We start from the raw sequence: 12,714 nt of genomic DNA on the forward strand, positions 1-12,714 counted from the left end.
AAGTTACACTCTTAACAGGTATTTTCTGGAAGAGACAGACTTGTGAGTAAGGTTCTAGATAAAAATATTCTCATCTTACAGATTTGTTGCTGTTCATTTTAAATACATTATTATGATTTGAGTTCAGAATTTCAAAACTTTGAGAAGAGCTTTGGAAAATTTAGTATGCTTTAGTTCAGTATGATTTAGTTTGGTGATGTAGTTCAAAACCATTCTGCACGTTTTTTCTTTTGTATTCTTAGTTCACAGTCACTGTAAATACCTATATGATACAATTTATTTTTTTTTAAACAAAAAAATTGAGCTATTGCCAATGAATTGACATTTGTATTTGCAGATGTAGTGGTTTTTTATGCCAGATTTCCTGGAGAAGGCATTTAAGAATACAAAATGCTACATCAAATCTGGCACACAAATCATGTCAAAAGAAAAAGCAAAGAGTAAAAGATCTGATCCCACAACAGATAAAGTAGATACGTTAAATAAGAAAGGTGTGTGTCCGTGATGCACTTCATACTTTTCCTTAGAAAAGTGCTGTCCCTGAGAGCTTTTCTCCATTCCCCAGATACCCATTTGTATTTCACCACCTCTGTTCCTCTGCAGAAGTCAGTAATCCTTCAAGCAAGAGATAATTATGTTCAGTGCATTAAATGCTCATAGGATTAGCTGCTGAGAGCTACGAGATGTACAGTCAGTGGCAGTTGTGTGTTTTGTAGGAGAAACAAAACGAAGTTGCTGTGTACTCACTGTCTCACTTTCTCCTCAAGAGCAGCAGGTCAGGTTGCATCAGCTTAAACCTCTCTAGTTTTGTGGGAGGGCTACTTACTACAAAGTCTCAGTGCAAGAAAACATGAAGTGCTTGGCAGAAAAGATCCTTATAATGCTTATTTAGATATTTATCTGCTGTGTGCTTTGTATGTAAACAGCTGCTTAACAGCAGTTGTACCTAGATGCAAAATTTTCAGAACGTGGGTTGTGTCTTGTATTGTACTCCAGAAGAAAAACACTCTTAAGAGTAGGTCTTCATGAAGTTTGAGCCCCAATTTCACATTAAAATGTCTATTTGAGGAAAATTTGGAGATTTAAAATACACGGGATACTGTTGTATAAAGTGAATGATAGACAGAAGGCATAATTCCAGTCATAAGGTTTTTATATGACTCTTAATGAAGTTTTCAGAGAAAATGCATAGAAGCTTCTTAATGTTTTTCCATCCCACCCCCAAGTACAAGGAAATCCTGCTTCCATGGGAATTGCATCCTAATTTGAACTGTATATAGTTTAAACTTTTATTTTAAATTTAACTCTGCACTGGACATGTCAGCCTGCATCATGTCTGTAGACAGAATCGATAGAAATTACTTTATTATTCTGTAATTATTTATATTGACTGCTGTGTTTTAAATCAGTGAACCATGAAAATGTTTTCCTTGATGTCTCTCTTGATTAGTGAATTATGTTGAAATAGCATGCTGATGAGTATCCACCATTATGAGAAGTACTTCTTCCTCCAGTCATTAAATATTGTAAATCTTACAAATATTTAATATAAAATCATAAAATGGTGAACTAAAATATTACTGAACTGAAAGGATATTGAAAAATACTGGATTGTTGATCAACATACTTGTAGTTCAATAAAAATTTTAAAGTTTCTATCTTGGTGAGGAAAAGAAATGAAGAAGACTCAAGTATTGCATTTATTTGACTCCTGTTGCTCTTCCTTTATGAAATGATACAGAACACCAAAAATCTTTGCTGTGATTTACTTATTTATATTTGTGGAAGTGCATAATGTATAAAAGAAATGATTTTTTTTTTTGTATAATGATTGCTTTTATTCTTTTATTAGCAAAGAGATACTACAGAATAAGTGCTTAGATGTGTGTGTTTAGAGGTCAAAGAATTGGTGTTTGCTTGTGTTTCTTTCATTTCAGAAAGTGGAAATAGAAGATTTAAACGTGACTTTTGGTGTTGTCTTATGTCTGTTGTACTTGCTTGGCCTGTTTCAGTGCCACTTCATTACCTACAGGATCATTGTAACAGAACGTTACACCCTGGCTCTCTTTAATTCCTTCCCTCTGCAGCTGTACTTCACTTTGCAGGCTATATAAATGTTTTATGAAATGCTGACCAGCCTTCAGCAGAAGATGTTTATAAAATGCTTGCTGACGTGTTTGTTCTAAAATGAGTTGTATGTTGGAACACTCCAACCAGAATTCCTCTTAGATTTTAAAATTACATTCTTGTATCTGTCTTTCATATTGTTACATTTGCACTTTTTTTCCATATATAGCAGCATCTTAAAAAAAGAAAGAAAGAAAAACCTTGACAATGAAAAAATTGTAGAGGAATACTGTTTAAATGAGGAGATGTTTTCTGTAACATTTAATTCATATTTGCTGATTTCATACCTTTTTATGCTCTTTCTGAAGATTTTTAATTTTTTGTCCTGTAAATACTCTGAAAATATATTTTTGAAAAAAAAAATGTGAGTTAAGCCCAATGATTTCTTAAGTAGAATTTGCCTTTTGTTTGTTATCCAGAAAGATATGCTGTAGGCTAGGAGAATATCATTATGTTCTTAAAATAGGAGGAACATGTTCAGAGCAAAGTAATTGTTAGCTTTGCATGCATAAAGCAGTGACTCACTTTGAGGGTGGAAGTAATAAAATGCTGCTTTTAAGATAGGAAGATGTGATAGGGTTTAAGGCATTGTACAGTTCAAAAGGGAGATAAGTCTTTGTCCTTCAGATGATTTCACATAATTGTTTAAGTTTTCATTTGTTTTGGGGTTTTCAAGAAGTAAAAACTTGCAGTTTCCACATGTAGTGTTTTTCTTCTAGTTTCTGTTCAGTTGTGTGTATGTATGCATGCATGCGTGTTTATTAAGAGCTACAGTATATTTCTAAAATACTGATGTGACCTCAGTCAAATTAAGACTAGGGCTTTAGTGTTAACTGTTTTTATCAGTTCATGTTTTCTATTAAAAATTTTTGTCCCCTGTTATGCTTCATTACTTCTATGCACATGCAGCCTTAATGTTTCTCACTAAGAAAGTTTGTCCTGAAAATACATTATTGAAATAGTTATCTAACGACTTTAATGACTTATTTAATGTTGTGTACATATTGTGTATTTTGAAACTATATTTACTTAACAAATAATGTGTTAATTTTTCTAAATTGCCCTGCTTTGTTTTTATTCTGTGTGCTAGTTCCCTCTGATGCTGTGGCTCAAAGTGTTCAGTAACAAAGCTGGAGTTGCTCTCTTTAGCAAAGCTGTAGTTGAGTGTCACGGAAAACTAAGTGCTTGTTATGTAAAATGCACGAGTTGCTTTTGATCCTTATTATTTTGAATGACTCCTTAAAACTAGCCATCATTTAATGAAAATGGAAAAAAAAGATTAACATGACTCTTGAGTTCTGATGCCTTTTATGGTGCCTTCAGTCTGTGATGGGTGATACTACTGAGACAAAGGGTACGCCCGTAGGCTTTCTCATACAGCTACGTGGCCGCTAGGATCTAGCTTGTATGCACTTAAAACGTTGCAAGAAAACATTTTTCTTTTTACTCTCTTACTCTTTTACTAAGTACACAAGTATTGAATGGAATGATAACCGAATACAAGCACAGAATGCTTAAAAATTTCATAATAAAGTGATATTCAGTAACACAGCAAATACACCTGTTGTAGTGAACTGTCATGTTTCCCAAAAGCAGAGACTGATGTTCCTAGCTGTTTTTTTTCCACCGGGTATAGTAGTATGATTTCATGATTTTATTTTTGAATCATGTTCTGCTGCAAGTAAAAAATTAGACCTAAATATACTGGCTTAGACCAGACAATTTTGTACTGGTTACTGGCACTACTGAGGTAGTTGAGCATTGCATTTTATTCTTGCCCTGCTTACTAAACCCATTTACCAAACATGGGAGTGTAGTCTCTTGTAGAAGACTTAATCACATGTGTTTTTTGTTGTCACCAGTGTGCTACCTTTTTCCCCATTGTGTACAATTCAGTACATTAAATATTGTAAATAGCAGTATGTGACTTAAGATGGAAATGCATGTATTCCTTGCACGCTGGGCTCACAAATATTTCAGTTTACCATTTTCTTTCCCCTCTCACACAGCTTCTCACCTTAACTTATTACCTTAACTTTTTGGGGGGTAGAGCAGTCAAAGTGGATGCTGCTTCTGGGCACGTAGCACAGAGATGTAGTATTCTGCAAAGATGTGAGCATGTGCTTTCTGCTTGTGAATAGTCCTATTTGATTAGGATCAAAGTGACTAGTTAGGTTGCCCTAAGTAAAATGCCTGCTTCTGATCTTCTGCTGTCGCCACTTGCCAAGTCCAGCTCATGCAACATGGCTTTGACTTGAGGAATTATTCTGGAATCAGTAATCACCAAACATTTGGCTGAGTCTCTACAGCCAAAAAAAAAAAATCAGGTTTACTTTTATTTGCAGAGTTTCATCAGTTATTGTGGGATCCCTTGCCTCTTCCTACTGCCTGTGTAGTAACAAAACATAAATCCCTGCTGTTCCTTTAAAACACTAAGTGCTATAATTATATTAAACAGCTTGATTTCATTTTTTAACATATTAACTAGATTTGCGTTGATGTAAGGTTCTTAAGAATTGTTATTATTGCATTGTTAAAAAGTAAAGCAGTTGTTAAATGACATGGAGATATTTGCAGGGCACTATGAAAAATTGAACATATTTGGCTGGGTGCAAGACTATGTTGACATACACCTCCCTATGGAGTTAGTATTTATTTGCAATTAAAATAATTATTCCTTTCGAGAATATAAACCCCACAAAATATTTTGAGTTATTAAGTATATGAACCTTTAAGTGATTTGTATGTGTATCTTATAATGTATAGAAATAAATCTGGACTGCTGTAATTCTTAGGTATTGCACTTTGGGAATACTCACTGATACATTGCAAAAGCTATTTTTCGTATATTATGCACTCTACCTTTAGAATATATACTTATTTGTAGAATGGTTCAAATAATGATAAAAATAAGGATATAGTGGCTCAAGTATCAGTAAATACTGTTCAGTTTTGTGCTAATTCAAATTTACAGGTTGAAAAGGGAAGTAACAGAGACAACAGATACTGTAATGCCCTCCTTCATGCTGTATTTTCTCCGTCTGGTGTATCATCAACAGTGATGAGCATAATTAGATTTTTCTGGAGGCAGCATGCATGGCTTGTAGATATTAGTTTTGCTTTTGTTGGTTGCTCTTTCTTTGTTGATTGGTATATGAAGATCAACTTTAGCTCTGGGCTTACTGAGGATTTTAGGATTATTTATGCCTGTTTCCTGTTTTTAACCACTCTTTCAGGTAAAATATTGAGAAAGAATTGTTTAAAACGTAGCAATTTTTTGCTATCGCTGATGGGGTCATGTGGTGAAAAAGAAGAAATCTTTTTCAGGTGTATTAGTATAGGAAATGCCAGCCAGTCTGAATAAAACTAAGGATTCCAGTTGTCTGTGCTTTCACCACAAATCCTAAAGCCAAGGTTCTTTCTGGGCATGTTCCATAAACAGATGCAACTAGCAGTAAAATCATTCAGTATATTTAGATGTATAGAGCTAATAACTTTCTCAAGCACACACTCTTGTGACTTGCAGGTGACTTTTTTCATAGCCTTTTTTACTGAATTAATACTGAATGAGCTCTGATATTCATTTCTGTGCAGGGAGAACAAAGTGCAAACGTAGCATCCATAGCTGATACGGATAGATGCACTGCCTATGACATTCTTGCTACAAACGCACCTCCACGGAGACTATCTACCTTGTCTGAGTTGTAACATATGCACAAACAAAAAAAAAGTCAATGAGCAAAGTTTTTTCAAATTATTGAAGCATTTATTGCATACCAAAATTGATACATTAATGTTTATTAAGTAGCAGTGGGATGCGGGCATCTTGGGGAGAGGAGTAATTTACCCCGAAATAGCATTTCAATATTTCTTTGGACAGCAAATATTTTACTTTTCCAAAGTTCACTTTCTGCAGTCTGACAATGTTTGCACTTTGTAAAGATTTACGTGGGAGCTGTGGGCATAAAGCAATAGCAAAAATATCCATCACAAATCTTGGTGGGTGATTGCCAAATGATGAAATATACTGTCTTGATTTGTTCTTCAGCACCGCGTGTGAGCAAACTCTTTCCAGAATTGTAGCAGTGGTGTGAGCCTTCTCGCATTTCTTATTTGCCATCTTATTGCTTAGCTCAAAGTATAACAGATAGCTCAGTGGCTTGGATTTTACTTGTCTCTAGTAGTTACTTGTACTTTGTTAACTTTAGAACCAAAAGAGTTAGCCAGCCCCGGAGCAGTGCTTGGCATTTTTAAATATGTGACTTTACTTGCTGTTAATCCCCAGTCTACAGGAATGTGTAGCACAGTATTCATGTGTGCTTTAAGTCTGTTCAAAATATTGAAGTGTTTTCGCATAAGGGTTATTGCTTCACTGGTGCTTGTCCTCAGATGTATTTGCAGCAATTTGGCAGTATTTTGCTGACCTCCATATGAGTAAAAAATATGCAAACTTCTAAACTTGTATGCTGCGTTCTCAAGCCCCAGTGGTTTCTGTTGATGCAGTTTGTACTGGTAGAGAGTAAAAGTGTGACATAAATGACTTTAATTTTGCTGTGTGTCTACCTCAGATTGTAATGATGCTTTTTCTGCTCCACCTATAGCTTCCTGCAGATTTCACAAAGCTGCACCTTACTGACAGTCTCCACCCACAGGTGACCCACGTTTCATCTAGTCACTCAGGATGTAGCATCACTAGTGACTCAGGAAGCAGCAGCCTTTCTGATATCTACCAGGTAAGACTGGAATGGATACTGATGGGAGGTGCAGTTGCCGAGAGTTTTGATGGCTGAATGCGCGTGCTATAGCCTCTCGTCTTTTTTCGTCTGAAGAAGCCCTCACTGGACTGCAAGAAAAAGTAATTTTGGCTTGAATTGTAGTAATTTCAGGGGTTTATCTACCAGGTACTAGACCTGATATTTGAAAACTCCCCATGGTGAGGAGGTTGAACTGGTGATGTTCTTTTAAGTTGTTGTACTTATGAGATGGCTGCTTGTCCTAAAACTCTGTGCTCTTCCTTTGGAGCAGCTTGTGTTTGGAGAGGCTTTCTGTGAAAATGATCCAGAGGGTCCCTAGAACACTTGGAGGTGTGCGTGCCTTGCTCTAAATGGAAATTGGAAAAAAATCTGGAATAAAATAAAATGAAGAAGTCTACATCCTTCACTTCATGTTTACAGTTCTTGCAATATCAGGGGAGGATTTGTCCTGATGGGAAATTATAGCAATTTGTTATTCTGAAAAGAAAAAAAAAGATTCACATCTAATTAAAATCTTGTTCTCTCAAATATTCCGTCTGTTCTAGAAATTCTATTCTATCAGAAAAGAATTAATGAGATGACTTCTATATGAAATAGCCTACAAGAAAAGCAATTTTGTTTGGGATACTTCTAAAAAGGCAAATGTAGCCATTTAATGGGAAAAGTGTCATCTCTACAAAAGCATGTGAATTCAGTTGCCAGCATAGTTGTAGCATGTAGTTTGCTTCAGGTGAATAAACTTGTAGGGTTTCTGTGGGAGAAGATAAGCTGTAAAGTGTCCCCGTTCTTTTTAGATAATAATTGCAGTAAGGCAAAGTTTACTTTTGTGAAAAATGTCAAAGTAACTGAACTCTTCAGGCATAGCATGTGCCAGTCAAGTATGTTTGTCAGAATTTCTTCTGAGGAGAGGATTAATTTGAGACAGGATTTGCGTTCTGAGTGAAGATGTAAATTCAGCTTTGTTCTTCAGATCTTCTATATATTTTCATACCTTTCATTCCAAAGATTTTCACTTCACATGTATAACAACTACCTCTAGAGACACAGTTGTAGGTGGCATGTGGTTATAGTCATACAGTTACTCCTGAGATAAATTAAAGGTAAATTTTTTTTAAAGATTTACATCAAAATTTTCATAGTGATGAAAACGATCACCGCTGAATTTCTGGGAAATTGAAAGAAAATAAAATCAACGGTACAGAAATTTCAGATAAATGCTTTTTCGTCTAGTCACCAACCTGGTGTGTGGTTCCTATGACATATTTTGTTTGAATCATGGAATCGACAGAATGGTTGGTGTTCAGAGAAAGTTAATGGTTTTCTGAAGCATTGACATGGAGAATATTTGTTTTTAAAGTATTCTTTTAAATCAATTTAAAAAATAATTGGTCTTGGTAATCTTTAAAAATATTAACTGGTAACTTCAATTAATACTTCAATTAATTGTCTTGTCACAGATATATTAAGAACTGCGTAATTGTGCAGTGTCAAAGTAGTTGTTAGAATAACCTATGTCCATATCAACACAGAGAAATGTGAGCATGTGTTGTGGAATTAACCCCATGTTTTCATGCTAATGCACATACTTGAAGAAACACTTATTGAGAACATGACAAGGTCAGGTGTGGAAACTCTTAAGGTTCTTAAATTCTTCAATTAATTTAGCTGTAAGCAAGTATTATTTGATTTATTTCTCATTTATTGGTTAAATCATTAATTTCTGGCCTTGGTTTCAGTCATAAAGGCATGTAATGTAACAAGATTAAGTGTAAGTCAAAATACTAACAGAAACGAAAAAAAACAGCCCAAGGAAAAAAACCACAAAATCCCCAAACAAATAAAAAACACACAGTAAAAGAAAAAGGCACTAATTTGAATTCTCTAGGGCCAAGGAAAGGATTAAATAGACAGAAATACGTTTAGAAACCAAGAGATTGAATCAGTCATTCTTTCTTAATTGTTTGCCTTTTATCTCCCAATCATTTATTCAAAAACAGTAAACCATAACATAGACATTTACATGTTGTTTTTTTTTTTATTTCAGTTTTAAGAGGTCTTAGGGAAAGCTCAGTATTGTTGGTCCTCTGGTTCTTATGTTCTGTATATAATGGCATTTTTCTGTTCGTTAGGGAGGACTTCTGTTCATTATGGCTAAGTAGAATGCATAATTTAGGAAGATTGCCATCTTAACTTGCAGTTGATAAAATACATGTTTTATTTCTTTAAATTACACTATTAATTAGATCTTTATTGTTGAAATTCGAGGTAATGTTGTGTTTTACATCCCAGTAAGTTTTAGTTCTGTAGCCTTAAGAGCAGCTGTTTGCAGTGAAAATATGTTCATGGCCTTTTAAGATTGTTTTGAATAAATCATGAAGCTGAATCTTCAGATGCTTTCAGAGCTGAGCTGAGGATTTTTCCTTTTAAATATTAATGCTGTAACTAAATTTGTTTGTCATATGTTACACATGAAAGAAGTTCTTTTAGGATAAGAGGTACTTGCCAAAATAAAACCAAGAATCCTTTGTGTTTACCCTGCCTAAGTCTCAAAAATATTTCAGGTGCCAATTCGTAAGGTCCTTTCAATGTTACTGCTTTTGTTTTAGGAAATAAATTCAGAGAGAGGCTAACTCCATAGTGTGACTGGGTAGGAAGGGGATGCTTAATGTTAAAAGATTGTGTACTGGCTTGTGTTTGCCAAGAACAATGCTTTGCTTCTGCCATGTAATGGGCTTGGCAAAGCAGGTTACTCAGTGCCGCTTCTCACGTCTGGCTGCTCGCTCTTACTTCTCGTGCTTTGCTAATGGGTCCTGTGTGGATGCATGTACCTATGCCTGTGTGCTTCTAAATACTTTCTGTACCTGTCATGTGTATGCCCAATGAAGATCCCCCTTAGTGAGGAGATTTAAGCATCTTGTTCCCCTTCCCTGTTTTGAGAAGAGGCTCAGCTCTTTCCTTTGCCAGCCTTGCTTTGCCTTATCCTGTGCTCAGCCCTGGGGCTTCCTGCCGGCCCCACGTACCCTCCGGCGCCTGCCCTGATACTCCCAGTAGTACAGGAAACCGGGAACATCCTTTCTGAGACCCTCCCAGGATGTGTGTATTGCTTGGAAATTTTCAAGATATCAACTTTGTTTTCTCATGAGTCTGATATGGTAACTCACAGAAGAAAGGTCTGCCTTCCAGAAAGTCTTCCTGAGAGAGCCGAAATCTTTTATCGCTCAAGCCAGAGCATCCACACAGCCTGCCCTTAAGCTATTGTGTGCAAAATAAAAAGGTTTTACTTTAAGATTAAGTCAGTCTTTCTGGCTGTGTCAGCCTTTGCAGTGCAGGGCTCTGGGTAATGCAAGGATGTCTGAAGTGTTCGGATGAAATTGGTCCTACCAACCTGGCTCCCACAGCTTCGGCTAAGCCCTGCACGCTCCCTTAGTGCTCCCGGCCCTCTAATCCGTTCTGCTATTTATAGCCTAGGAGTAACTCTCAGAGTCCTTGTTCTGTGTGCCTGAGGTCTGTCTCTGCAAACGTTGCTCCATTTTGAGAAACTGCCAATTAGTTGACGACAAGGGGAGGACACTGTGCTTGGTGTGCATTGTCTGGGTTTTTCCATCTCTAGGGAGGAATAGTGCTCTGACTATGCAGATAGATGTGATAGATGTGGGCTGCTGTGTTGTAAATTTTGGAGTAGGTAATGAAAGAAAAGATATGAAGAGAGAGCCCAGTAAGTCTTAGACTGAGGGAGTTTTAAGATATCTCATGGCCATTTGCACTCATGTCAGCAGAGTATGAAAAAGTAATTTTACTACTTTAGATTTATGTATGATTTGTGTGTGTATAAGAATTATAATTGTAATACCTAGGAGAAGCATTTAGTAAACAAGCACATATTATAATTACTTAGATTGAATTTCATAGAATTTATTGATATTATAAACTTTTGCCTAGTGAGCTGAAAGCTAATGTGAAACAAAATCCTAGCCATGATTTATCTTTATCTCTGCGGCGAGGCTGGGTCTGATGTGTCTGTGACAGGAGGTAATATTTCAAGCTAAGGAACTTTTGCAAGTGTTTTCACAAGAGGTTTAGTGCCAGTTCTTTGTGTTTTGTATGACTATCAGATTTAAAATGGTTGCTTTCACTAATATTCATAATTTTATTTTTGGGTTTATTTTTTAGCCCTTGAACTACAGTGATCAAAAAATAAGGTGGAAATGGGTTTTTTTTCAGCTGATCGTGGCTGCTTTCTTTATTAGCTTCATGGACTTGAAGGACTGTACCAGAAAATAAACATTGTTTTTTTACTCCAGTGTTTTCAGCTGCATGTTTGGAGATTTTAGATTGCCAATTTAGGTGGTGACGTTAGTCACATTAGGATTTTTTTTCTTAGAAGTGGTCCAGTATTTTCTTAATTTTTCGTAAAGAAAGAGTTAAAAATAATTTTAAAAAGTCTAGGCTAAAATATTTTGTTTAAAATAGTAAGAAATCAGTAGTTAATGTGGTTAATTTTAAGGTGGTTTTAGTTTTTTCTCTTCATATCGTTTTTTTTTCCAAAGCAGTGTAGAAGAGAAAACCACGAAGGCCACCTAAAACTAAGCCGGTCGCCTTGAAAGCAGTTCTCCAAATTTTCCACTGCGTTTCCCACAGCAAGTGTGTGTGACGGGGGTGGGGGTGTGCAGGCGTGTGTATTGAATCAGTTGTTATCCTGGAAGGAGAGTTACTTGACTATGTAATTGTGAAGATTTGTTGGATGAGCCAACATCCCCCTTGACTTCTTCGGATCTTTTTCTCAGCAGATACTCAAAATTTGGTTTGAGAAAGAAATGAGGCAGTAAAGGAGAGCTGTTCCTGTAGTCCATCACCTCTCATTATGTCCGTGTTCTTAATAGCTCCAAGAGTCGAAAGACCAGTGGAGTTGGGCTTAATCAGTTTACTTTCTTACCAGTCTGAAGGGATCATCAGGGTCTTCCATCTCCCCAGTTTGACCTAAGGGGAATAAATTATACTTGTAGGGGTTTTTTTAATGCTTTCCCTCCCCAATCAGTCAAGGAGCTAAAGGCTAATGGAGAACTTATACAAGGCTCCTGTGCTTTACATCTTTTCTTAGTTATTTCAGAGTATTTGTTTAATTAGCTGTTATCACTCAAATCTAGGAGTGATTTTGTGCTCAAAAATTCTTAGCAATTGGAGCAATCATTTTTGTATTAATACAATATTAACCTTTAAATACACTGCTTAAAATTGGGCAGGTTGTCTTTAGGTGTAAAATGTGAAATAACTCTTCACTCCCAGGCTTGTAAATGCCGAACTGAGTCTCCCGACTTTCTTGTTGGTGATGTGACAAATAAAATATTAGGCTGTCACTATTATGCAATTCCTTTGAAGCTTCAGCAAAATTCTTATGCCATGTTTCCAGCTGTGAAGAAAATTTTTATCACAGCCAGTATTCAGACTTTGGAGAGACATTGTTTTGTACTTTAAGATGCAACAAGCATTTTTCTTATGTGCAATCTTTTAAAATTTGTTTAAGCAAAGCTAATTTCTCTTATTACCCAAGAAACAAATGACAACACACACCTATGAAAGCACTGCTTTCTAAGGCATGTTTCATCCTTGTTTACATGCCCTGAGAAAGCTCTAATCCTCAGGGTTGGCTGTCCTGCAAATTCTACTGGGTATTACCTTTTGTTCCAGATTTTCTGCTGCTGCGGTTTATAAGGAAGCCCCTATGCTCAGAGGAGCTAATCAAGGTTTTCCTTTTACTCTTACACAAATGCATGGCTATTGCTTTGTAGCTAAGGGTTCCTGTGTGGACACACTTGATCTAACATGTGAGGGAGTA

At 36.1% G+C, this 12,714-nt stretch overlaps 1 protein-coding gene across 1 annotated transcript in view; it reads left to right on the forward strand.

The window, feature by feature from the left end:
* Positions 1 to 12,714, forward strand: part of RAPGEF2 (Rap guanine nucleotide exchange factor (GEF) 2) — a 69,357-nt gene that overhangs the window by 15,498 nt on the left and 41,145 nt on the right. The window contains exon 2 of the mRNA XM_009865749.1: positions 6,729 to 6,860. Within this exon, the coding sequence (XP_009864051.1) occupies positions 6,729 to 6,860 (132 nt within the window). The remainder of the gene's footprint in view (positions 1 to 6,728; positions 6,861 to 12,714) is intronic.

The sequence above is a fragment of the Apaloderma vittatum genome, unplaced genomic scaffold (genome assembly GCF_000703405.1).
Source record: "Apaloderma vittatum isolate BGI_N311 unplaced genomic scaffold, ASM70340v1 scaffold7203, whole genome shotgun sequence".
Classification (NCBI taxonomy): Eukaryota; Metazoa; Chordata; class Aves; order Trogoniformes; family Trogonidae; genus Apaloderma; species Apaloderma vittatum.